This window comes from Sus scrofa, chromosome 3 (genome assembly GCF_000003025.6).
Source record: "Sus scrofa isolate TJ Tabasco breed Duroc chromosome 3, Sscrofa11.1, whole genome shotgun sequence".
NCBI classification, from domain to species: Eukaryota; Metazoa; Chordata; class Mammalia; order Artiodactyla; family Suidae; genus Sus; species Sus scrofa.
In genome coordinates, this window is record NC_010445.4 from 55,283,974 (window position 1) to 55,310,103 (window position 26,130).

A 26,130-nucleotide genomic window follows, 5' to 3' on the forward strand; every position below is an offset into this window, starting at 1 on the left:
ATTTGCTGTTTTTCTGTAGTGGTTTGCTTTGATTCCCTTCTCTTCATTTTTGTGTATCTACTGTAGGTTTTTGTTTTGCAGTTACCATGAGACTTATGTAAAACATTTTATAGATAGAGCTCGCTGTTTTATGTAATAGCAGCTTAATTTCCATCTCATCCTACCCTTTTACTCCATCTGCTTTGTTTTTGACATCACAGCTTATCTCTTTTTTATATTTATTATTTTAATTTAATGAATTCATTAACAAATTATTTTAGCTATATACATACATATATATATATATTTTTTTTTTTTGATTGGGGGGGTTGGCCAAACTCATGGCATGCAGAAATTCCTGGCCAGGGATTGAACCTGCACCACAACAGTGACCCATGCCATTACAGTCACAATGCTGGGTCCTTAACCCACTGAACCACATGGGAATTCCTTAGGTAAAGTTATTTTTAATACTTTGGTCCTTCCACCTTTATGTTAGTGTTAAGTGGCTAACATACTATCATATTGTGGTATTGGAGTTTCTCGCATATGACTATAAACTTACTTTTACTGGAGTGTACATACATTTTCATGTTACTAGCACATTTCATTTCAGCTTAAAGAACTCCTTTCAGCATTTCTTGCAAGGCAGGTCTAATTGTGATGACCTCATTCAGCTTTTGTTTGTTTGGGAAAGTCTTTATCTCTCCTTCATTTCTGAAAGCAACTTTGTCAGGTAGAATATTCTTGGTTGGCAATTATTTTCTTTCAGCATTTCAAATATATCATACCCCTCTTTTCTGACCTGTAAGGTTTCTGTTGATAAAATCTGCTGATATTCTTATGTGGGTCTCTTGTACATTACAAGCTTCCTTTCTCATCTTTTAAGAATTTCTTTTTTTGGATTTCCCATTGTGGCTCAGCAGGTTCTGGACCCAACATTGTCTCTGTGATGATGTGGGTTTGATCCCTGGCCTCACTCAGTGAGTCAAGGATCTGCCATTGCCACAAGCTGCAGTGTAGGTCACAGATGCAGCTTGAATCTTGTGTTTCTGTGGCTGTGGTGTAGACTGCAGCTGTGGCTCCAGTTTGGCCCCGGCATAGGAACTTCCACATGCTGCAGGTGCAGCCATAAAAAGAAGAAAAAAAGGAATTTCTTTTTCTTTGATTTTTGATGAGTTTCATTATAATGTGTATTGGAGAAGATCTCATTCAGTTTATTTGGAGATCTGTGAGTTTTATGAACTTGAATGTCCAAATCTCAACATTTTTGGGGAAGTTCTTAGTCTTTATAGCTTTAAATCAGCTTTTTGCCCCCTTTTCCTTCTTTTCCCCTTCTGTGAGTCCAGTAATTCACAGGTTTTTTCTTTTCTTTTTTTTCTTTTTTTTCTTTGTCTTTTTGCCTTTTCTAGGGCCGCTGCCACCGCATATGGAGATTCCCAGGCTAGGGGTTGAATTGGAGCTGTAGCCATGGGCCTATGCCAGAGCCACTGCAACACGGGATCTGAGCCATGTCTGCAACCTATACCACAGCTCATGGCAACACCAGATCCTTAACCCACTGAGCAAGGCCAGGGATCGAACCTGCAACCTCATGGTTCCTAGTCGGATTCGTTAACCACTGTGCCATGATGGGAACGCCTTTTTTTTCTTTTTTCTTTCTTTTTTTTTGTCTTTTTAGGGCCACACTCATGGCATATGGAGGTTCCCAGGCTAGGGGTCGAATCAGAGCTGTAGCTGCTGGCTTACCACAGCCACAGCAATGTCAGATCTGAGCTGCTTCAGTGACCTACACCACAGCTCACAGCAATGCCAGATGCTTAACCCACTGGGCAAGGACAGGGATCAGACCTGTGTCCTCATGGATGCTAGTCAGATTTGTTTCTGCTGAGCCACGATGGGAACTCCTAGATTGTTTCTTTTGATGGTATCCCATGGATTACATAGGTTTTTTTTCCCCCACTATTTTTCATTCTTCCCCTCCCCCATCATTGATAAAATATTGTCTTCTAATTAACAAATTTTCTGTTTTCTCTATTCCTCTGTTGATACTCTCTATTACAATGTTCATTGCATTTATTGTAGTCTTCAGCTCCATAATTTCTGTTTCTTTTTATGATTTCTATCTCTGTTAAACATCTCATTTTTGTTCAAATACTGTTTTCCGGATTTAATTGATTGTTTTCTTATCTCAATGAGTTTCCTTAAAACAGATATTTATGGGGTAATAGATCTACATGTCTTGGGCATTAGTTGCTGTGAGATAATATGATCCTTTGATGGTATGTTTCTTTAACTTTTTGTGTTCCTTGAACCTTTGTGCTGCTGTCTTCACATTTGAAGTAGCAATCACCTGTCCTATTCTTTTTTTTTTTGTCTTGTCTTTTCAGGGCTGCACCCATGACATATGGAGGTTCCCCAGGCTAGGGGTTTCTAATCAGAGCTACAGTTGGCGGCCTACTCGATAGCCACAGCAACGCCAGATCTGAGCGGAGTCTGCAACCTACACCACAGCTCACAGCAATGCTGGATCCTTACCCCATGAGTGAGGCCAGGGATCAAACCCGCAACCTGATTGTTCCTAGTCAGATTTATTTCCACTGTGCCACGATGGGAACACTACCTCTCCTAAGATAGCAGTGCCTTCCATGAGCCCTGCTAGGAATTCTGAGGCTTTCTCAAACCTCCTATGTATATGCCTGCTCCACAACTCTTATGGCAGAATTCTTCAGCTTGTATGCCTTCTCTTGATCATGTAGAACCAGGCCGTGTTCTCACAACCTTCCTTTTTCTTTCCAAGGGCAGTCTATCTCAGACCTGCAGCTTTGGGCCAGTTTTCTGCTCTGGCTTACTAGCCATCTGCAAAAGCTTGCTTTTACTGTTGTCAGGAGCAGGCACAAGGAGTTATCCAGGGGCAGGGATATGTAGGAGATGATACACAGAGCCCTGGAGGTGCCCACAGGCCAGCTGGGAGTTCACACCAGAGGTGTCCGCAGTTGCTCTTGGGCAGTTTCCCGATGGAGTACCTGACACAGTCATAGGACAATGTCCCCTTGATATGTCTGTTCCAAGCTTTGGCTGCTGTTTTCACAGCCGCCTATCACCCCCAAGTCACATGCTCACAACTCAGTACACTGGATGTGATGAGAGAGAAGTGGGCCTCTTTATAAGCATCCACCCAGTTGGGGAAGCTGGTACTCACTTGCACATTCTCAGTTTTGTCTCTGAGAGAAATCAAAGGCTAAGAAAAGCTCTCTTGGCACCAAGATTTGCCACCTCGGGGAAGGGTGACATGGGTAAGTAAAGTCAAACTGTTCCTCTTACCCTCTCCATTGTGTCCAATCTCACTTTTTCTTTTTTCTTTTCTTTTTTGTTTTTTGTTTTTGTTTTTGTTTTTGCTCCAATGAGTTGATAAAACTTCTCTGCTGAACTTCTGGACTTCCTCAGAGCCCTTCTCATCCATGAGTAGCTGTCTAATTCAGTGTTCTCCCAGGGCTCCCAGACCTTGGCCCAGAGGGGCTGGAGCCATTTCACAGGGCACTCCATAGTCCACAGGTGGGTCTGAGTCTCTATGCCTATTATCCAACCCATGGATGAATGACACTCCTCCTGGGTTCCTTGGCATATGGTGCTGATGACAGAACCGAAACCAAACAGGGCTTTCATCTAGTTCTAAAGGATGGAGATTTTTTCTGGGTCTGTAGTCAAGATCAGGATCGGTGAGTCAGCTGACTATGTGCAGGCCTGTCTTCTTAAAACAGCCCTCCTTGTTCTTGGATCACACTGGAGCTTCACAGTCTCCTACCAGAGTTGTACAGCTCCCACACAGGCACTTTTGTCTGTAGATAGATGCCAAATCATGTTATTGAGGAGGGAGATTATATGTGGGGAGTCTTGTTTGGCCATCTTGTTGACAGCACTCCTACATCTGTTGATTTTGAATGTTGAAGTCTCCTCGCATATCTGGAAAAATTCCACTTGGTCGTGGTATGCAATTCTTTTCACACCTAATGGGATTCAATTTGCTAATATCTTGTTGAGGATCTCTGCGTCTATGTTCATGAGAGATATTTTCCTTTATGGGAATAACTTTCTCTGATTTCGATAGCAGATGTTGGCCTCATAGAATGAGTTAGGAAGTTTACCATCTGCTCTTATCTTCTGGAAATGATTTATAGAATTGGTTCTTAAATATTTGGTAGAATTCATCAGCAAAGTCAAATGGGTTTGGTCATTTCTGTTTTGGAAGATTATTAATTGTTGATTCAATTTCTTATAAGATAATTCTATTGAGATTATCTATTTCTCCTTGTGTGAGTTTTGGCATATTGTGTCTTTCAAAGAATTGGTCCATTTCATCTAAGTTACTAATCTTGTATAAAAGAGTTGTTCGTAATTGCCTTATCTTCCTCAGACTGCTATAACAAAAATACCATAGACTGGGTGACTTAAACAGTTTATTTCTCACAGATATGGAGGCTTGATCCAAGATCAGGGCTTTGGCAGATTCATTGTCTGGTGAGGACCCACTTCCAGGTTCATGGACAATTGTCTTCTAACTGTGTCCTCACATGGCAAAGAAGGGAGGGGTAAGGGCACCGATCCCATTTATGAGGGCTGTATCCTCAGACACAGTCACCTCCCAAAGGCCGCACCTCCAAATGCAATCACCTTGGGGATTAGGTTGTAACATCTGAATTTTTAGAAGACACGAACATTCACTCTACAGCCATAACATTCCTTTATTGCATTTTTCTGTCCACACGATCAATGATGATGGTCTCTCTTTGATTTTAACATGAGTGATTTCTATCTTTTCTCTTTTTTTCTTAGTTAGCCTGCCTAGAGCTTTATCAGTTTTATTGATCTTTTCAAGGAGCCAACTTCGGTTGTTTATTTTTCCCCTCTATTTAACTTCATATTTTAAATTTCATAGATTTCAACACTTGTTCTTTCCTTCTGTTTACTTTTAATTTGCTCTTCTTTTTCTAGTTTCCTAAGTAGAAGCTTAGATTATTGATTTTAGACCTTTCTTCTCTTCCAAGATATGCATTCGGTACTATAAATTTCCTATGAGTACTGCTTTCACTGTACGCCACAAATTTTGTTATATTTTTATTTTATTTAGTTCAAAATATTTAAAAATTTTGCTTGAGATTTTTTTTTCTTTCTTTCTTTTTTTTTCTTTTGTCTTTTCTAGGGCTGCACCCACTGCATATGGAGGTTCCCAGGCTAGGGGTCTAATCAGAGCTGTAGCTGCCAGCCTACACCACAGCCACAGCAACGCGGGATCCGAGCCATGTCTGCAACCTACACTACAGCTCATGGCAACACCGGATCCTTAACCCACTGAGTGAGACCAGGGATCGAACCCACAACCTTATGGTTCCTAGTTGGATTCGTTAACCACTGCGCCACGACAGGAACCCAAAGATTTCTTTCTTGATGCGAGTGTTATTTAGAAGTGTATTACTTAATCTCCACATATTTTGGAATTTTCCAGCTATCCTTCTGTTTTGATTTCCAGTTCAATTTCATTATGGTTGGAGAGCATACTTAATATGATTTATATTTTTAAAAATTCATTAAAGTATGTTTTGCAGCCCATGCATGATCTGTTTTAGTGACTATTCAACCTGAACTTTAAAAGAATGTGTATTCTGCTATTGTTGAATGAGGTTTTTAGAAATGTCAATTAGATTCATTTGATTGGCACTGTCCAGTTCAACTCTGTATTTATTCATTTTCTGCCTGCTCAATCTGTCAATTACTAATAGAAGGGTTTTGAAATCTCTTACTGTAATGGTAGATTTGTGTATCTTTGCTTGACATTCGGTCTTTTCTTGCCTCATGTGTGTTGACATATTCTGTGGTTAGCTGCATACACATTGTTATATTTCAGTGAATTAACCTTTTTATCATATGTAATACCTCCTCTTTATCCCTGGTAGGTTTCCTTGTTCTGAAATCAGCTTTGTCTGAAGCTAATATAGACACTCCAGCTTTCCTTTGATTAGTGTTTGCATCTTTATATTAAAGTGAGTTTTATAAATACGTATAGTTGAGTTTTGTTTATTTCCCCTATTCATACATTCTGTATTTTAATTGTATGTAAGTCCATTCGCATTTAAAATGATTATATAGTTGGGTTAATATTTACCTTATTTGTAACTTTTCTATTCATTGCCCTTGTTCTTTGTTTCTTTTTTGTCTTCTACTCATTAGTTGCTTATGCTGATGGAAGTTCCCAGGCTAGGGGTCAAATCATAGCTACAGCCGCCAGCCTGCACCACAGCCATAGCAGTGTGGGATCCGAGCTATATCTGCGACCTACATGACCTACACCACAGCTCATGGCAATCCCAGATCCCAGACCCACTGAGTGAAGCCAGAGATTGAACCCTCATCCTCACGGATAATAGTTAGATTCGTTTCCACTGTGCCACAATGGGAACTCCCATTGAGCATTTTTAATTGTTCTATTTTATCTCCTTTATTAGTATATCAATATAGTTATTTTATTTATTTATTTTTATTTTTTCCATTATAGCTGGTTTATAGTGTTCTGTCAATTTTCTACTGTATAGCAAGGTGACCCAGTCACATGTACATATATACATTCTTTTTTCTCACATTATCGTGCTCCATCATAAGTGACTAGATATAGTTCCCAGTGATATACAGCAGGATCTCACTGCTTATCCATTGCAAAGGCAATAGTTTGCATCTATTAACCCCAGATTCCCAGTCTATCCCCTCCCTTCTCCTTGGCAACCACAAGTCTGTTCTCCAAGTCCATGAGTTTCTTTTCTGTGGAAAGATTCAGTTCTGCTATATATTAGATTCCACAAAGAAGTGATATCACGTGGTATTTGTCTTTCTCTTTCTGACTTACTTCACTTAGTATGAGTCTCTAGTACCAGCCATGTTGCTGCAAATGGCATTATTTTGTTCTTTTTTATGGTTGAGTAGTATTCCATCGTGTATATATACTACATCTTCTTAATCCATTCATCTGTCGATGGACATTTAGGTTGTTTCCATGTCTTGGCTTTTGTGGATAGTGCTGCAATGAACACGGGGGTGCATGTGTCTTTTTCGAGGACAGTTTTGTCTGAATATACGCCCAGGGGTGGGATTGCTGGGTCATATGGTAGTTCTACATTTTGTTTTCTGAGGTACCTCCATACTGTGTTCCATAGTGGTTGTACCAATTTACATTCCCACCAACAGTGTAGGAGGGTTCCCTTTTCTCCACACCCTCTCCAATATTTGTTATTTGTTGATTTATTAATGATGGCCATTCTGACTGGTGTGAGGTAGTACCTCATAATAGTTTTGATTTGCATTTCTCTAATAATCAGTAATGTTGAGCATTTTTTCATGTGCTTGTTGACCATCTGTATATCTTCTTTGGAGGAATATCTATTCAGGTCTTTTGCCCATTTTTGAATTGGGTTGTTAATTTTTTTGTTGTTGAATTGTATAAGTTGTTTGTGTATTTTAGAGATTAAGCCCTTGTCAGTTGCATCATTTGAAACTATTTTCTCCCATTTGTTTTGTTGTTTTTTTTTTATGGATTCTTTGCTGTGCAAAAGCTTGTCAGTTTGATTAGGTACCATTGGGGTTTTTTTAGCTTTTATTTCTGTTGTCTTGGGAGACTGACCTAAGAAAACATTTGTATGGGTCAGTGTCAGAGAATGTTTTGCGTGTGTTCTCTTCTAGGAGTTTAATGGTGTCTTGTCTTATGTTTAAGTCTTTAAGCCATTTGGAGTTTGTTTTTGTGCATGATATGAGGGTGTGTTCCAGTTTCATTGATTTACACGCAGCTGTCCAGTTTTCCCAGCACCGCTTTCTGAAAAGACTATCTTTTTCCTATTTTGTATTCTTTCCTCCTTTGTTGAAAATAAATTGACCATAGGAGTCTGGGTTTATTTATGGGTTCTCTGTTCTGGTCCATTGGTCCATATGTCTGTTATGGTACCAGTCCACACTGTCTTGATGACTGTGGCTTTGTAATATTACCTGAAGTCTGGGAGAGTTATGCCTCCTGCTTGGTTTTTGTTCCTCAGGATAGCTTTGGCAGTTCTGGGTCTTTCATGGTTCCATATAAATTTTTGGATTGTTTTTTGTAGTTCTGTGAAAAATGTCATGGGTAATTTGATAGGGATTACATTGAATCTGTAGATTGCTTTGGGTAGTATGGCCATTTTTGCAATATTAATTTTTCCAACCCAGAAGCATGTAATATCTTTCCATTTCTATGAATCCTCTTTAATTTCCTTGGTTAATGTTTTATATTTCACAGCATATAAGTCTTTCACCTCCTTGGTCAGGTTTATTCCTAGGTATTTAATTTTGGGGGGAGTGATTTTAAAAGGTATTATATTTTTGTATTCTTTTTCTAATATTTAATTATTAATATAAAGAAATGCAACTGATTTCTGAATGTTAATCTTGTATCCTGGCACTTTGCTGAATTCGTTGATCAGTTAGAGTAGTTTTTGTCTGGAGTCCTTAGGGTTTTCTATATATGGTATCATGTCATCTGTATACAGTGATAGGTTTACCTCTTCTCTTCCAATTTGGATACCTTTTATTTCTTTTGTTTGTCTGATTGCTTGGTTAGGACTTCCAATACTATGTTGAATAAAAGTGGTGAGAGTGGGCATTCTTGTCTTATTCCAGATTTTAGTGGAAAGGCTTTCAGGTTTTCTCCTTTGAGTATTATATTTGCTGTGTGTTAGTCATAAATGGCTTTTTTTTTTTTTTTTGTCTTTTGTCTTTGTTGTTGTTGCTATTTTTTGGGCCGCTCCCGCGGCATATGGAGGTTCCCAGGCTAGGGGTTGGAACCGGCCTACGCCAGAGCCACAGCAACGCGGGATCTGAGCCGCGTCTGCGACCTACACCACAGCTCACGGCAACGCCGGATCGTTAACCCACTGAGCAAGGGCAGGGACCGAACCCACAACCTCATGGTTCCTAGTCGGATTTGTTAACCACTGCGCCACGACGGGAACTCCCCATAAATGGCTTTTATTATGTTTATTTATGTTCCCTCCATACCCACTTTGGTAAGAGTTTTTATGGTGAGGTTGGATTTTGTCAGATCCTTTTTCTTTATCAACTGAGATGGTCATGTGGTTTTTTACTTTTCTTTTGTTAATGGGGTTTATGACTTTGATTGATTTGTGTATGTCGAACCATCCTTGTGAACCTGGGATAAATCCCACTTGGTCGTGGTGTATGATCTTTTTTATATGTTGTTGGATTCTTTTGGCTAAAATTTTTTTGAGAATTTTTATGTCTGTATTCATCAAAGATACAGGCCTATAGTTTTCTTTTTGGTTAGTATCTTTGTCTGGTTTTGGTATTAGGGTGATGATGGCTTCATAGAATGTCTTTAGGAGTATTCCTTCTTCTTCAATCTTTTGGAAAAGTTTAAGAAGGGTGGGTATAAGTTCTTTTTTGTATGTTTGGTAGACTTCACCTGTGAAGCCATCTGGTCCTGGACTTTTGTTTGTAGGGAGTGTTTTTATTATATATTCAATTTCATTTCTAGTGATTGGTCTGTTCAATTGATCTACTTCTTCTTGATAAAGTTTTGGCAGGCTGTAAGTTTCTAGAAAGTTGTCCATTTCTTCTAGGTTGTCAAATTTGTTGGCATATAATTGTTCATAGTATTCTCTTATGTTTTTTGTATGTCTGCAGTATCCGCTGAGATTTCTCCTTTTTCATGTCTTACTTTATTTGAGTTATTTCCATCCTCTTTTTGGTGAGTCTGGCTAGAGGCTTGTCAAATTTTTTTTTGTTCGTTCATTTTGCTTTTTAGGGCTGAACCCACAGCCTATGGAAGTTCCCAGGCTAGAAGTTGAATCAGAGCTACATCTGCCGGCCTATGCCACAGCCACAGCAATACCAGATCCGAGCCATGTCTGTGGCCTACACCACAGCTCACAGCAACACCAGATCCTTAACCCAGTGAGCGAGGCCAGGGATTGAACCTTCATCCTCATGGATCCTAGTTGAGTTCATTACTGCTGAGCCACAACAGAACTCCCTGTCAATTTTGTTTACCCTTTCAAAGAACCAGCTCTTGGCTTTCTTGATTTTTTGTGTGACTTTTTTGTATCTCTGTTTTATTGACTTCCTCTCTGATCTTTATGATTTCCTTCCTTCTGCTGACTTTAGGTTTTGTTTGTTCTTCTTTTTCTAATTCTTTTAGGTGGTGGGTTAAGTTGTCGATTTGAGATTTTTCTTCTTTTCTGAGGAAGGCCTGTATCACTGTGAACTTCCCTCTGAGAACTGCTTTTGTGACACCCCATAGATTTTGAGTGGTTGTATGTTCACTATCATTTGTCCTGAGATATTTTTTTAATTTCCCTTTTGATTTCCTCATTGAACCATTGGTTTTTTAGTAGCATATTGTTTAGTCTCCATGTACTCAGTTTTTTCTCATTTCTTTTCCTGTAGTTATTTCTACTTTCATGCCATTTTGGTCAGAGAAGATACTTGAAATAATTTCTGTACTCTTAAATTTGTTGAGGTTAGTTTTGTGTCTCAGTGTGTGGTCAGTCCTTCAGAATGTTCCATGTGTGCACTTGAAAAGAATGTATATTCTGATTTTGTTGGATGTAATGCCCTGAAAATGTCAATGAAGTCTAACTTTTCTAATTTGTCATGTAGGAGCTCTATTGCCTTATTGATTTTCTGTCTAGAGGATCTGTCCATTGATGTGAGTGGGGTGTTAAAGTCTCCTACTATTATTGTATTCCCATCAGTTTCTCCTTTTTTTTTTGTCTGTATTTGTTGTAGGTATCTGGGTGCTCCTATATTAGGGGAATATATAATGATGATTTTAATATCATCTTCTTGAAGGATCCTTTTATCATTAAATAGTGTCCTTCTTTGTCTTTCTTTATGGCCTTTGTTTTAAAGTCTATTTTGTCTGATGTGAGTGTTGCAACTCTTTCTTTCCTGTCTTTTCCATTCACATGAAGTATCTTTTTTTATCCCCTCACTTTGAATTTATACATGTCTTTTGCCCTAAGGTGAGTCTCTTGTATACAGCCTATTGTAAGCTCTTTTCTTTTTTATCCAATCTGCCACTTTATGTCTTTTGATTTGAGCATTCAGTCCATTGACATTTAAGGTAATTCTTGATAAATATGCGTTTATTACCATTTTAAACCTTGTTTTCCAGTTGACTCTGTGTTTTTCATTTGTTCCTTTATTTTTTTGGTGGATGATTTCCTTTTATTTTTTGCTTGTGTCCTCTTCTTTTTAGTTTTTGTAAACGTAATGTTTGATTTTATTTGTGGTTGCCCTGTTTTTCAAGTATGTTAACCCTTTCCTATATCTGTTTGCTTTATAGCCTGATAGTCAATTAGCCTCAAACACATTATTAAAAAAAAAAAAAAGAGTACAGATTTTCTTACTTTCCTTCCCCACATTCTATAATTTTTTTTTTTTCTTTTTAGGGCCGTACCTGCAGTATATGGAGGTTCCAAGGTTAAGGGTCTAACCACAGCTACAACTGCTGGCCACAACCACAGCCACAGCAATGCCAGATCTGAGCCGCATCTGCGACCTACACCACAGCTCATGGCAGTGCTGGATTCCTAACCCACTGAGCAAAGCCAGGGATCAAACCCGCAACCTGGTGTTTCCTAGTCAGATTTGTTTCTGGTGCACCACAATGGGAACTCCAACATTCTATGATTTTGAAGTCCTTTTTTTAACATCTTCATGTTTGTCCTTTTGCTGTTATGTTTATCATTGCTTTACGGTAGATTTTTTTTTTTTCCCTTTTAGATCTGTATATTAGCTTTTTTAAGTGATTGCTTTCCAATTGTGATTTCCCCCATCCTATTTCTTCTTCTTTTTTTATTTAGAGGATTTCTTTTAGAATGGTTTTACTATTGCTGTACTCTTTTTGATTTTGTTCGTTGGAGGAATTCTTTATTTCTCCTTCTGTTTTAAATGATATTCTTGCTGGGTAGAGTATTCTAGGCTGCAGATTTTCCCCTTTTAGAACTTTGACTGTATCTTGCCACTCTTTTCTGGCCTGTAGTGTTTCTGGCTCATAGCCTTATAGGGGTTCCCTTATAATTAACTCTTTGTTTTGCTCTTGCTGCCTTTAAAAATTCTCTGTCTTTAACTCTTGCCATTTTTATTATAATATGTCTTGGTGTGGGCCTGTTTCTTTCAACTTCTTTGGGGCGCTCTGTGCTACCTGTATCTTGGTATCTGTTTCCTTTAGATTTGAAAAGTTTTCAGCCTTAATTTCTTCAAATATATTTTCAATCCCCTTTTTTCTTCTCCTTCTGGAATCCCTATTATGCATAGATTAGCCTACTTTGCATTATCCCATAAATCTCTTACATTGCTTTCATGTTATTTCATTTGGTTTTCTGTCTTCTGTCCTGATTGGGTGATTTCCATTATTCTATCTTCCAAGTCACTAATTCATTCCTCTGCATTATTCATTCTGCTCTTCAGTGCCTTTAATTCAGCTTGTCTCTCTGCAAATAAATTTTCTAATTTTTCTCCCTCCTCCTTATATTTCCTAGTTCCTTTCTAAAGGAATCTGCATACTGTTCATATATGCTCTTAATTCCTTCATATTCGCTCTTGATTCCTTCAGTGTATTCACTATCTCCTTTTTGAACTTAGTGTCTGTTTAGACTGCAGAGGTCTGTTTCATTGTTTGCTCCCTCAGGTGAATTCTCCTCTTCTTTTAACTTGGAATGGTTCCTGAGCTGCTTCATTTTGCTTATATTTTTTCATTCTCCAGAGCCTGAGTCTCAGCACCAGCCCCCACTTAAGCATCTTAGTCTGTGGTGTCCCGGGACAGTGGTACCGATGGTCTGTACAGCTCTCACTGCTGTTTAGCTTTCTCAGTCCAGCTTCTTTGCTTTTCTCTGAGACTTTGAGGTCCCTCCATTTCAACTGATCTCCCCTTTGATTAGGTGGCTTCCCAGGATACAGTTTCTTTTTTCTTTCACAGCTCCCTCTCAAGAGTGCTAGTCCCGTCCTGATTCCTTCTCTCTCTCTCTCTCTTTTTCTCTCTCTTTCTCTTTGCCTTTTGTTCTACCCAGTTATGTGGAGGGTTTTTTGCCCTTTTTGGAGGTTGAAAGTCTTCTGCCAGTGTTCCACAGATGTTCTGTGCAAATTATTCTACGCGTAGATGGGGTTTTTTAAAATGTGTTTGTGGGAGAAGGTAAGCACCATGTCTTACTCCTCTGCCATTTTGATCCCACCCCTAATAAAAATTTTTAATTCAGTGAATTTTATTATATTTATAGTTGAACAACCATCATCAGAACCTAATTTTAGAGTACTTCCATTCCAAACCCTCAGTCCATCCCTCCCCCCCAACCTGTCCTTTGGTGACCATAAGTTTTCAAAGCCTGTGAGTCTGTCAAACAAGTTCATTTTTATTCTTTTTTTTTTTTTTTTGGTTTCCACATATAAGTGATAGCATATCATACTTGTGTCTCACTGCCTAACTTCATTTAGCACGATACTTTCTAGGTCCGTCCAGGTAGGTGCAAATGCCATTATTTCATTCCTTTTTTTTTTTTTTTTTTGTCTTTTGTCTTTTTAAGGCTGCACCCGTGGCATATGGAAGTTCCCAGGCTAGGGGTTGAATTGGAGCTACAGCTGCCAGCCTACACCACAGTTGCAACAATGCAGGATCCAAGCTGCGTCTGTGACCTACATCACAGCTCACGGCAACACCAGATCCTTAACCCACTGAGTAAGGCCAGGGAATAAACCTGCAACCTCATGGTTCCTAGTCAGATTCTTTTCCGCTGCGCCACAACGGGAACTCCCTACTTCATTCTTTTTTATGGCTGAGTAATATTCCATTGGATGTAAAAGTTTTTTGTTTGTTTGTTTTTTAAGGAAAAGTGGGGAAATGGACCCAGCAGGCATGTCACACTGTTAACAGCAGAGACAGCATTGTACTGCCTTTGTTTCTGAAAACAGCCAATTAAGGACGGTGCCAATGTGGGTAGAGTGAGGGGCTCAGCCCCAACTGTCATTTGACAATGATTTTTGTTCTATTTTATTAATTTCAGCCTCATTTCCTTAATTTTGCCAGGTTCCAGAATTCTCATCCAAAATCCACTTTAAGGAATTGTAACTCATTGAATAGTCTATTCGAGGGCTAATTTACTTATTTATTTATATTATTTTTAAAATTTTATTTATTTATTTTTCCACTGTACAGCACAGGGGCCAAGATACACTTACATGTATACATTTTTTTTCCACCCTTCGTTCTGTTACAATATAAGTATCTAGACATAGTTCTCAATGCTACTCAGCAGGATCTCATTGTAAATCCATTCCAAGTTGTATCTGATAACCCCAAGCTCCTGATCCCTCCCACTCCCTCCCTCTCCCCCGGGCAGCCACAAGTCTTCTCCAGGTCTATGATTTTCTTTTCTGTGGAAATGTTCATTTATGCTGTATATTAGATTCCAGTTATAAGTGAAATTATATGGTATTTGTCTTTCTCTTTCTGACTTATTTCACTCAGTATGAGAGTCTCTAGTTCCACCATGTTGCTGTAAATGGTATTATGTCATTCTTTTTTATGGCTGAGTAGTATTCCATTGTGTATATATACCACCTCTTCCGAATCCAATCATCTGTCGATGGACATTTAGGTTGTTTCCATGTCTTGGCTATTGTGAATAGGGCTGCAATGAACATGTGGGTGCATGTGTCTCTTTTAAGTAGAGTTTTGTCCGGATAGATGCCCAAGAGTGGGATTGCGGGGTCATATGGAAGTTCTATGTATAGATTTCTAAGGTATCTCCAAACTGTTCTCCATAGTGGCTGTACCGGTTTACATTCCCACCAGCAGTGCAGGAGTGTTCCCTTTTCTCCACAGCCCCTGCAGCACTTGTTATTTGTGAACTTATTAATGATGGCCATTCTGACTGGTGTGAGGTGGTACCTCATGGTAGTTTTGATTTGCATTTCTCTTATAATCAGCGATGTTGAGCATTTTTTCGTGTGTTTGTTGGCCATCTGTATATCTTCCTTGGAGAACAATTTATTCAGGTCTTTTGCCCATTTTTCCATTGGGTGGTTGGCTTTTTTGCTGTTGAGTTGTATAAGTTCAAGGGCTAATTTAGTTCTCCTACTAACGTGTGACCCTTCTGGGGTTTCTACTGAATGACTTGTATAGTCAATGAGGTGTCAAAGTTTCTCCACTCTGGTTGGTGAGATCTTGAATCATCCCCCTGTATGAGATGTGGGAATTGTTTAGCTCACAATTTTTTTGGTAATTGTTCCTTTCTTCGACATTGTTCTTTGCCTATCCCCATGGAGTTTGACCCGTGCATATACAGATTTCTGGAACTCCTACTTGCATTCTCCCTTTTCTCTGGTGCTCTGCTCCGCAAATTCTAGCCACTTTGTCTTCCCTAAACTCTGACCTTTGTCTTTTGAACTCAGTGAGATCATTGGAGTATGTTTTGGTTCCTTTTCCCTGTAATATTCCTGAATTTACCTCTAAACAATTGGCTGTGGCAACCATGGGGTTCACCTGGTTTGTTTTCCTTCCCTCAGAGATCATAGCTCAGTGCTAAGTCTTATCCATTTCCTGTATTTTGTCTGTTTTTCCAGTAGTTTGTGGAAACAGGGTAATTCAGAAACTGTTACTCCCTCTTGTCTGGATAATAGCTACTTTAAAGCCCTTGTCTGCTGATACCATGATCTTTGTCATTTTTGCGTCTATTTCTATCAGCCGTTTTTTTTTTCCTGTTTGTGGGTCACTTTTCCTATATCTTTACATGTCTGGTATTTTTTATTAACTCAGTGCTGGACATTGTGATTTTTAATTTGTCAAATGATAGATTTGTTGTCTTTCTTTAGAGAGTGTTGGATTTGTTCTGGCAGGCTGTTAAATTACTTGCAGATCAACTAATACTTTCAAGATTATTTTTAAGCTTAGATATGGCAGGTCTAAAGTAGCCTTTCTCAAGACTAGTTTAGTCCTACCGCTAAGGTTCTCTATTAAATGCCAAGCCTAGAGTGCTCAGTAATGACTTTCCACCTTTTTTTTTATTTGTGCACCTGTAGCATATGGAAATTCCAGAGCCAGGGATCAAACTGTGCCACAGCAGCAACCCGAGATGCTGCAGTGACAATGCCAGATCCTTAAGGCACTTAACCACAGGGGTGCTCCAGGACTTTTCATTTTGACAGGATCAACACTTTGATCTTTCTTTCTTTCTTTTTTTTTTTTTTTTCTATCTTTTTGGTATTTCTTTGGGCCGCTTCCACGGCATATGGAGGTTCCCAGGCTAGGGGTCAAATCGGAGCTGTAGTCACTGGCCTACGCCAGAGCCACAGCAACGCAGGATCCGAGCCATGTCTGCAACCTACACCACAGCTCATGGCAACGCCGGATCGTTAACCCACTGAGCAAGGGCAGGGACCAAACCCGCAACCTCATGGTTCCTAGTCGGATTCGTTAACCACTGCACCACGACGGGAAGTCCTTTTTTTTTTTTTTTTTTGTCTTTTTAGGACTGCATTCATGACATATGGAGGTTCCCAGGCTAGGGTTCCAATTGGAGCTGTAGCCGAAGGCCTATGCCAGAACCACAGCAACTTGGGATCCGAGCCATGTCTTCAACCTATACCACAGTTCACGGCAACACTGAATCCATAAATGGTTGAGTGAGGCCAGGGATCAAACCTCATGGATGCTAGTCGGGTTCACTAACTGCTGAGCCACAACAGGAACTCCAACAGGATCAACACTTTGTATCCATCCATATGTTTACAAAATTCTTCATTTATCACCCCACAGCATATGGAGTTCCCGCCAGGGATCAGATCCAAGCTGAAGTCTTGGCCTAAGCCAAAGCTGTGGCAACACCAGATCTTTAAACCACTGTGCCAAGCTGGGGATCAAACATGCATCCCAGCACTCCCAAGATGCTTGGATCCTGTTGTGCTACAGTGGGAGCTCCTGCTTCTTTTTTTTGGTCCTGAATAATTAAAAATCATCTGCTTTAATCACTGTAAATAACTCTTGCTCAAAGGACCTTAAAAAATAATTGGCATGCTTGTTTCATTATCAGTGTTGTTTGTTTTTGTCCTTGCTTTGCTGTCCTTGATCCTAGACTCTTGTTATCAAATCCAACAGGGTTGAGTTTAGGTGATATTAAGGGTGATGGTGATCAGGGTCGAGAGTTTGGGATACAACGTGCTCATGATACAATCAGAAAAATCCAGCTCTTCCCAGAACTTTAGCAAAATATATTCAGCGGAACATATTTTACTGAAATTTGGGATTTCCTAAGAATACATTTTTCACTTTTTCTAAAAGGAAAATATTTTTCTCATTTTTCATAATGAACTTTAAAAGCATATTGAAGACATTTAATATACGTTCACATGTCTGAGTAAATGCATTTATATATTAACACTTGTTCAAATGTAAGGAAAAGAGATCTGCTACTCCAGCTAGCTCAAGAAAATGGGAGTTATTTTTGGGGCCACACCCATGGCATGTGGAGGATCCCAAGATAGGGGTCGAATTGGAGCTGTAGCCGCTGGCCTACACCACAGCCATAGCAATGCTAGGTCCTAGCCATGTCTGCAGCTTACACCACAGCTCCAATCAACGCCAGATCCTTAACCCACTGAGCAAGGCCAGGGATCAAACCCACAACCTCATGGATACTAGTTGGGTTTGTTTCAGCTGCACCACAATGGGAACTCCTATATGTTTTTTTGTTTTGTTTTGTTTTGTTTTTAGGACCACACCCAAGGCATATGGAAGTTCCCAGGCTAGGGGTCCAATCAGAGCTACAGCTGACGTCCTATGTCACGGCCGCAAGAACTTGGGATCCAAGCCACATCTAGGACCTACACCACAGTTCATGACAATGCCAAATCCCCAACCCACTGAGCAAGGCCCAGGATCAAATCCTCATGGATACTAGTCGGATTCATTTACACTGCACCACAACAGGAATTCCTAATGATTTCATTGATGGGCTAGTCTCTCATAGTCTGGAAGTTTCATGAGAGCAGAGACCTAGATGTGCATCTAGGCATGTTGAACAGAATATACTCGATGAGGATGGAATGCATGGATGAATGGGTGGGCAGACTGGTGGATAGAGAAATGGAAGGTTGTTTGGCGAATAATGAGAAATGGAGTAAGGAAGGGACAGAGAAAGGAGTGATGTTTGGCTAAATAACTTATTCCAAGAGCAATTTTTTATGCCTTGTACCTGTAAAAACACTTGTAAAAGCAGGAAAAAAATTATTTGCTGCTCAATTCTCTTAGCCTCACATAACAGCAAATACTTTTTTGTAGGTGGCAGTGCACTTACATAAGTCCCTTTAAAAAAAAAAAAAAGAAAAAGGGTGGTGGTGGAATTATCTTGAATGTTTTAAAGCATTTATATAACTTGAATCTCATATTATAGTTTTTAAAACATGCTCTGTTTTCCATAATGTGGATGTATTTTTTTTTTTTTTTGTCTTTTGTCTTTTTTTAGGGCTGCATCCATGGCACATGGAGGCTCCCAGGCCAGGGGTCTAATTGGAGTTACAGCTGCCAGTCCACACCATAGCCACAGCAATGACAGATCTGAGCCGCATCTGCGACCCACACCACAGCTTGTGGCAACGCTGAATCCTTAACCCACTGAGCGAGGCCAGGGATAGAACCTGCAACCTCCTGGTTCCTAGTCAGATTCATTTCTGCTATGCCATGACAGGAACTCCTGTATTCTTGATTTGTACTTGCCCAGAGTCTTTTTCCCTCCAGAGATATTAGTAAGTGCTAGAGATATCAGTCTTCATTTTATGATGTTATGATCAATATCAAAATGCCATTCAAAAATTGAAAATTGGTCTTATTAATGAAACAGTGCCTAATGTTTTGTCTTCAACAACAATAATATTTATATTATGGAATAATTGAAACCATAGCAAATATAGACAGAACTATAGGCCAAAGGTGTATATCTCACCAGGCTTTGGGGCTGAAACTTTCGAGTGTGAAGAGTTGTTTTCTAAGTACATGAAAAGAATGTGGCTCAGCTGGTTATGAATCCAGTGTTGTCACCACGGCAGCTCAGGTCACTGTTTTGGCAGGGGTTCAGTCCCTGGCCTAGGAAATTCCACATGCCATGGGTGTGGACACAAAAGAAAAAAAAAAAAAAAAAAAGAATGACCAGTTGACCACTTTACTCAGGGATTTTATATATAGAAATTTGAAGTTCAAATTTATTTTTCTCAGAATGCTTTTGTTTTTATGTTTGTCTTTTTAGGGCCACACCTGTGGCATATATGGAAGTTCCCAGGCTAGGGGTGGAATCAGAGCTACAGCTCCTGGCCTACTCCACAGCTACAGCCACAGCAGATCCAAGCTGTGCTGCAACCTACACCGCAGCGCACAACAACTCGGATCCTTAACCACAGTTAACCCTGAGTGTGGCCAGGGATCGAACCCACGTCCTTGTGGATACTAGTTGGATTCATTACTGTTGAGCCATAATGGAAACTCCCCCCAGAATGTTTTGTACTATTATCACCTATATCATCTAAAGTTTCTTGTACTCTAAAGGTACTATCATTAATAGATTTGCCCCAGTTTGTTTTCCATGTTGTAGGGTTTTTTTTAAGTGTAAAATACATATACACTTACATTTAATAATTTTGTCCTGGCAGCACTTAAATGCAGAACGGTCTTACAAGTCCCAGATTGCTACTTTACATAAGTCTGTTGTAAAGATGGAAGAGGAGCTTCAGAAGGTTCAGTTTGAAAAAGTGTCTGCCCTTGCAGATTTGTCTTCCACGAGAGAACTTTGTATTAAACTTGACTCAAGCAAAGAGCTTCTTAATCGGCAGCTGGTTGCTAAAGATCAAGAAATAGAAATGGTATGTAATACATTTTAAATGGTTCTTTGAATATTACTATTACTATAAAAGTTCCACAATTTTAGAACAAAGTGAACAAACTCTTTTTATAAAATATTACCTCAAGTCATGTCTTTCAACTTTAGATTTTAAAGTCCAAGAAATTAATTTACTGTCTTCCAAACAATTCAAGACCGTAACAGAAACTTTTCTTTTGAATATATAAAGAAATATATTTAGTTTTAACCAAAAGACTTATAAAACACACTGACATATCAATAAGCAAAGAACCATGAGGTTGAGGTTTAACCAGCTTAGATTACATCCTTAATTATATTCTCCTAAGCTAAATTTACTAATTGGTTGAGTTTTTTTAAAATTGAATGATGTAAGTGATGATGAATGATGTTACCTACCATGTGCCTAACACTGTGCTTGCCCCTGGGAATGGAGGATTTCAAGGATACAGTCCCTTGCCCTCAGGGCCTGCCGGTATTGACAAGCAAATATTATGGGATGAGTGTTATAAGAAGTGCTCAGGGCTTTAGAGAGGGGATTCCTATTTGGCCTGTGGGTGTCGCAGAGGAGTTCCCAGGGGCTTCCTACTGAACTCAAAAGCAATAAGGCATCAAGCAGTGAGGCCCTGCTGTAGAGCACAGGGAACTATAGCCAATCACTTGTGATGGAACATGATGGAAGATAATATAAGAAAAAGAATTTTTTTTCTATAACTGGGTCATTTTGCTGCACAGCAGAAATTGACAGAACATTGTAGATCAACTATAATAAAATTTTTTTTTCGAAAAAAGGGATGAGGCATCCATCTAGAGGAATAAAATGATGTAGGCAGTGGTTTGAGGGTGTAAATAAACTCTTGAGCGCATAGTAAGTAATTTACAGTGGCCAGTGCAGCATGCATAAGTGGCTGATAGGCATCTGGAGAGATAGATGGAAACTGAATGCTAAAGGGCTATGTATTCAAGTTGCATGGTATAATTGAATTATCAAAACATTTTGTTTATATTTACATTTCTGTTGTTACCAAAGCTGGTCGAACTTCTTATTTTGTTAGTATGCTATTTTTTAGGAGGATTTGATGCATTTTAGAATCATGTGTCTGACTGGTTTCTCTAAGAATCCAGTGTTAACATTTTATTCATGAAGCAGCGTATGCCAGAATTCTGATTCTTCCTTAAATTACTGTGTCAGCATGAACTTTTCAATGAGGAAAGTACCCCAATGAGTATAAACTCACTGTAAAAGTTCAAATAATATGTCCTTATTTTTTTCTTTAAAAACATATTTTACTTGGGGTTTTCAAATTGGAAAAGTAACGTGTTTTGTGACACCTGAAACACTATAAAGGTGAAATATAAAATATTATGCCAAAGCTTATAAAATAGTAATTCACTATAACCAAGAAGATGTAATCTAGTAATCTTCTTTAAGCTTTAAAATTATTACCCTTAGTAGAGCTATGTATAAAGTTGATGATGATTTATATTACTTTCTTTAATATTTTAAGGATGTTTACTACAGTTTTTGTAGCTTACTATTCTTTAAGTATTTCTTTCATTATGTTAAAATACATATAACATAACCTTTACCTTCTTAACCATTTTTAAATGTACAGTTCAGTGTTATTAAATATATTCACATTGTTTTGTAGCCACCACTACCATCCGTATCTATACCTCTTTTCATCATGTAAATAATGGCTATAAAAATCTATACCTCTTAAACAGTAACTCCCCATTCTCCCCTCCCTGCAACCCCTGGCAACCACCATTGTATTTTCTGTCTTTATGATTTTGACTCCTCTCAGTACCTCACAAAAGTAGCATCATGTGTATTTGTCTTTTGGAGACTGATTTTACTTAGCACAATATCCTTAAGGTTTCTGTATGTTGTAGTATATTGCAGAATTTCTTTCCTTTTTAAGGCTGAATAATATTCCTTGGTATGAATATGCCACATTTTGCTTATCCATTCATCAGTTAATAGACACTTGGGTTGCTTCCATGTTTTAGCTATTGTAAGTAATGCTGCTATAAACATAAGTATATAAATATCTCTTTAAGATCTTTCTTCATTTCCTTTGGGTCTACACCCAGAAGTTGGATTTCTGGATCATATGGTAATTTTATTTTTAATTTTTTGAGGAATCTCCTTATTGTTTTCTAAAGCAGCTATACCACTTTACATTCCCACTGACAGTGCCCAAGTGGGGGGCAGAGAGATATATAAATAAAAAGAAAGAGGAGTTCTCATCATGGCTCAGTGGTAATGAACCTGACTAGTATCTATGAGGATGTGGGTTCAATCCTTGGCCTTGCTCAGTGGGTTAAGGATCTGGCATTGCCATGAGCTATGGTGTAGGTTGAAGATGTGACTTGGATTCTGCATTGCTGTGGCTGTGGCCTAGGCCAGCAGCTGCAGCTCCGATTCAACCCATAGCCTGGGAACCTCCATATGCCATGGGTGTGGTCTTAAAAAAAAAAAAAATTCCCATCTTGGCACCAGAAACAAATCTGACTAGGAACTATGAGGTTTTGGGTTCGATCCCTGGCCTCACTCAGTGGTTTAAGGATCCCTTGTTGCCATGAGCTGTAGTGTAGGTTACAGATGCGGCTCTGGTGTAGGTCACAGATGTGGCTCAGATCCAGCGTTGCTGTTGCTGTGGTGTAGTCTGGCAGCTGTAACTCCAATTCAACCCCTAGCCTAGGGACCTCCACATGCCTTGGGTGCGGCCCTAAAAAAAAAAAAAAGAAAAGAAAAAGAGGAAAGACCCATCCCACATTCAAGGATCAGAAAACTTAGCATTGTTAAAATGGCAACACTACCTCAAATTGGTCAACAAATTCGGTCAATGCCTATCAGAATCCCATCTGTCTTCTTCATAGAAATTGACAAAATGATATAAAATTAACATGGACGTGCAAGCAACCCAGCATAGGAAAAACATAAGAAAAACAATCTTGAAAAAGAGAAATAACATCGGGGGACTAATGTTTTCCAGTTTCAAAACTTGCTACAAAACTACAGTAATCAAGACAATATAATATTAGCATAAGCAAAGACATATAGGTCAATGGAATGGAACTGAGAGTTTAGAAATAAACTCATATTTGTGGTCAAGTAATTTTTTTAAAAAAGTGATGCCAGAGTTTCTGCTGTGGCACATTGGGTTCAGAATCCAAGTGCAGTGGCTTAGGTCACTGCAGAGATGTGGCTTTGATCACCAGCCCCGTGCACTGGGTTAAAGGACCCAGCATTGCCACAGCTGTGGGTAGGTTGTAACTGTGGCTCAGATTCACTCCCTGTCCTGGGAACTTCCATATGCCATGGGTGTGGCCATAAAAAAAAAAGAAATGATGCCAGTACAGTTTAATGGGGGAAAGAATATTCTTTTCAACAAATGTTACTGAGGAGTTCCTGTTGTGGCAAAGTGGAAACAAATCCAACTAGGAACCATGAGGTTGCAGGTTTGATCCCTGGCCTTGCTCAGTGGGTTAAGGATCCCTTGTTGCCGTGACCTGTGGCGTAGGTTGCAGACGAGGTTTGGATCTGGTGTTGCTGTGGCTGTGGTGTAAGCCAGCGGCTACAGCTCCAATTTAACCTGGGAACCTCCATATGCTGCGGGTGCAGGCCTAAAAAGACAAAAGACAAACAAACAAAAAAAATGTTACTGACAACTGGACATCTAAAAGAATGAAGTTGGATTCCTATCACATACCATATGCAAAAATTAACTTCGAATGGATTGTAGGCTTATTTGTAAGGGCTAAAATTGTAAAACTCTGAAGAAGAAAACACATAAGTAAATCTTTGTGACCTTGGGTTAGGTAATGCTTTTTTAGAGTCACATCAAAAGCACAAGCAACAAGAGAAAAAGATTAGAGGGACTTCATCAAAATAAAAATTTTGTGCTACAAATGATATAATCAATAAAGTTAAAAAACAATGCACAGAATTTGGAAAAAATTTGCGAATCATTTATCTGATAAGAGATTTGTATGCAGAGTATATAAAGGACTCTTATAGCTTAATAATCCAACCCCCCAAATGGGCAGAGGATCTCAATAGACACTTCTCTGTGGACAATACATAAATGAGCAAAAAGCACTTAAAAAGATACTAAACATCAGTAACAATCAGAGAAATGCAAATTAGAACTATACCATTTCACAACCACTAGGATGGCTATAATTTTTTTTTTCTCATTTTTGGCCACCTCACGGCATATGAAATTCCTAGGCTAGGATTCAGATCCAAGCCACAGTTGCAACCTATGCCACAGCTGCAACAACATCAGATCTTACAGGACCCATTGTGCCTGGTGAGGGATCAAACCTGCATCCCAGCACTCCAGAGATTCATTTGATCCTGTCGTGCCACAGTGGGAGCTCCAGGAAGGCTATAATGTTAAAAAGACAATAACTAGTGTTGGCAAAGATATGGAAAACCTGGAACCCTCATACTTTCCTGCTGGGAATGTAAAATAGGCCACTTTGGAAGATGTCTTGACAGCTCCTCAAAATGTGAAAAATAGGATTACCATAAAGCCCAGAAATTTCACTCCTCTCAATCAGTGAGGAATTTTCAAAAACTTATACAAAATGTTCTTAGCAGCATTATTTGTAAGAATCAAAAAAGTGTAAATAACTCAAATATCCCTGCACCTATGCAAGGGAATTTTATTTGGCAGTAGAAGTAATGAAGTATTAACACCTGCTAAAGCATGGATGACTCTTGAAAACATTACATTAAGGGAAGGAAGCCAGTCACCTAAGACCTTACCTAAGACCACACACACACACACACACACACACTGTATGATTCCATTTATATGAAATGTTCAAAATAAAGCAGATCCTAGAGTCAGCAAGTCCATGAGGGATTGCCCAGGGCTAATGCTGGGTGGGGTGGGTGTGGGGGAGTCACTGCTAATGTTTACTGGGTCTCACCTGGGGATGATCAAAAAGCTGTAACAGTAGATTGTGGCAAAATCATACAACTCTGTTCATATGTTAAAAACCATTGAGTTGAACAATTTAAATGGGTGAGTTGTACAGTATGTATATTGGTATTATATTCCAATAAAGCTGTTACCAAAAAAGCGATGCTCTGATTGTATTCCTGCCAGCAGAGTATATGAGTTTGCCATTGCCCATTTAATGTTCATCAACACACATTAAGAAGTTTTCCAATTAGATAAATTACAACATTGTTTCAAATGAAAGAGATTTTGCTCCCAATGAATATTTCTTTTTCTTTTCTTTGTTTTAGGGCCTCACCTATGGCATGTGGAGGTTCCCAGGCTAGGGGTCAAATCTGAGCTGCAGCTGCTGCCCTACACCACAGCCACAGCAACACCTGAACCAAGCAGCAACTGTGACTTACGCTGCAGCTTGGGGCAATGCCAGATCCTTAACCCACTGAGCAAGGCCAAGGATCTTACCCCCATCCTTGTGGATACCAGCTGGGTTCTTAACCCGCTGGGCCACAACAGGAAGTCCCCAGTGAACATTTAACAGTGTCTGGGACATTTCTTATTTTCACAGGAAGGGTAGGGGGTGCTCTGGGCCTCTGGTAAGTAGAAGCCGTGGATGCTGTTGAACATCCTGTATGCTGAGGGCACCCCATCTCCACCAAATAATCATCCAGCCCCAAGGTCAGTAGTGTCAAGGTTAAGACACCCTGGACTAGAAATATCATCTTGCTTTAATTTGTATTTCTTTGATTATTAGTAAGAGTAAATTACTCTACATGTTTATTTTTATTTATTTATTTATTTATTTATTTATTTATTTTTGCCTTTTTTAGGGCCACTCCTGCGGCATATGGAGGTTCCCAGGCTAGGGGGCTAATCAGAGCTGTAGCTGCCGGCCTACACCACAGCCACAGCAACTCGAGATGTGAGCCACGTCTGCAACCTACATCACAGCTCATGACAACACCAGATCCTTAACCCACTGACAAACACCAGGGATCGAACCCACAACCTTATGGTTCCTAGTTGGATTCGTTAACCACTGCGCCATGACGGGAACTCCTCTGCATGTTTATTAATTAGCTATATTTGATACATTTTCTGTTCACATTCTTTGTTCCTAATTTTGTCAATTTGTTCACCTTCCTTATATTACTAAGACATTAGCTGTTTACTAAGTTTATTTTCATGTGGCTTTTTCCTTGTAAATTTTGTTTATAATGACTATAAATTTTATCTATGGTCAG

The 26,130-nt window shown here is 39.2% G+C and overlaps 1 protein-coding gene across 11 annotated transcripts in view; it reads left to right on the forward strand.

The window, feature by feature from the left end:
• TSGA10 (testis specific 10) overlaps positions 1-26,130 on the forward strand; it is a 121,920-nt gene that overhangs the window by 86,265 nt on the left and 9,525 nt on the right. For all 11 annotated transcript variants that reach the window (XM_021087209.1, XM_021087203.1, XM_021087204.1 and 8 more), the window contains one exon: positions 19,702-19,911. In XM_021087209.1, the coding sequence (XP_020942868.1) occupies positions 19,702-19,911 (210 nt within the window). The remainder of the gene's footprint in view (positions 1-19,701; positions 19,912-26,130) is intronic.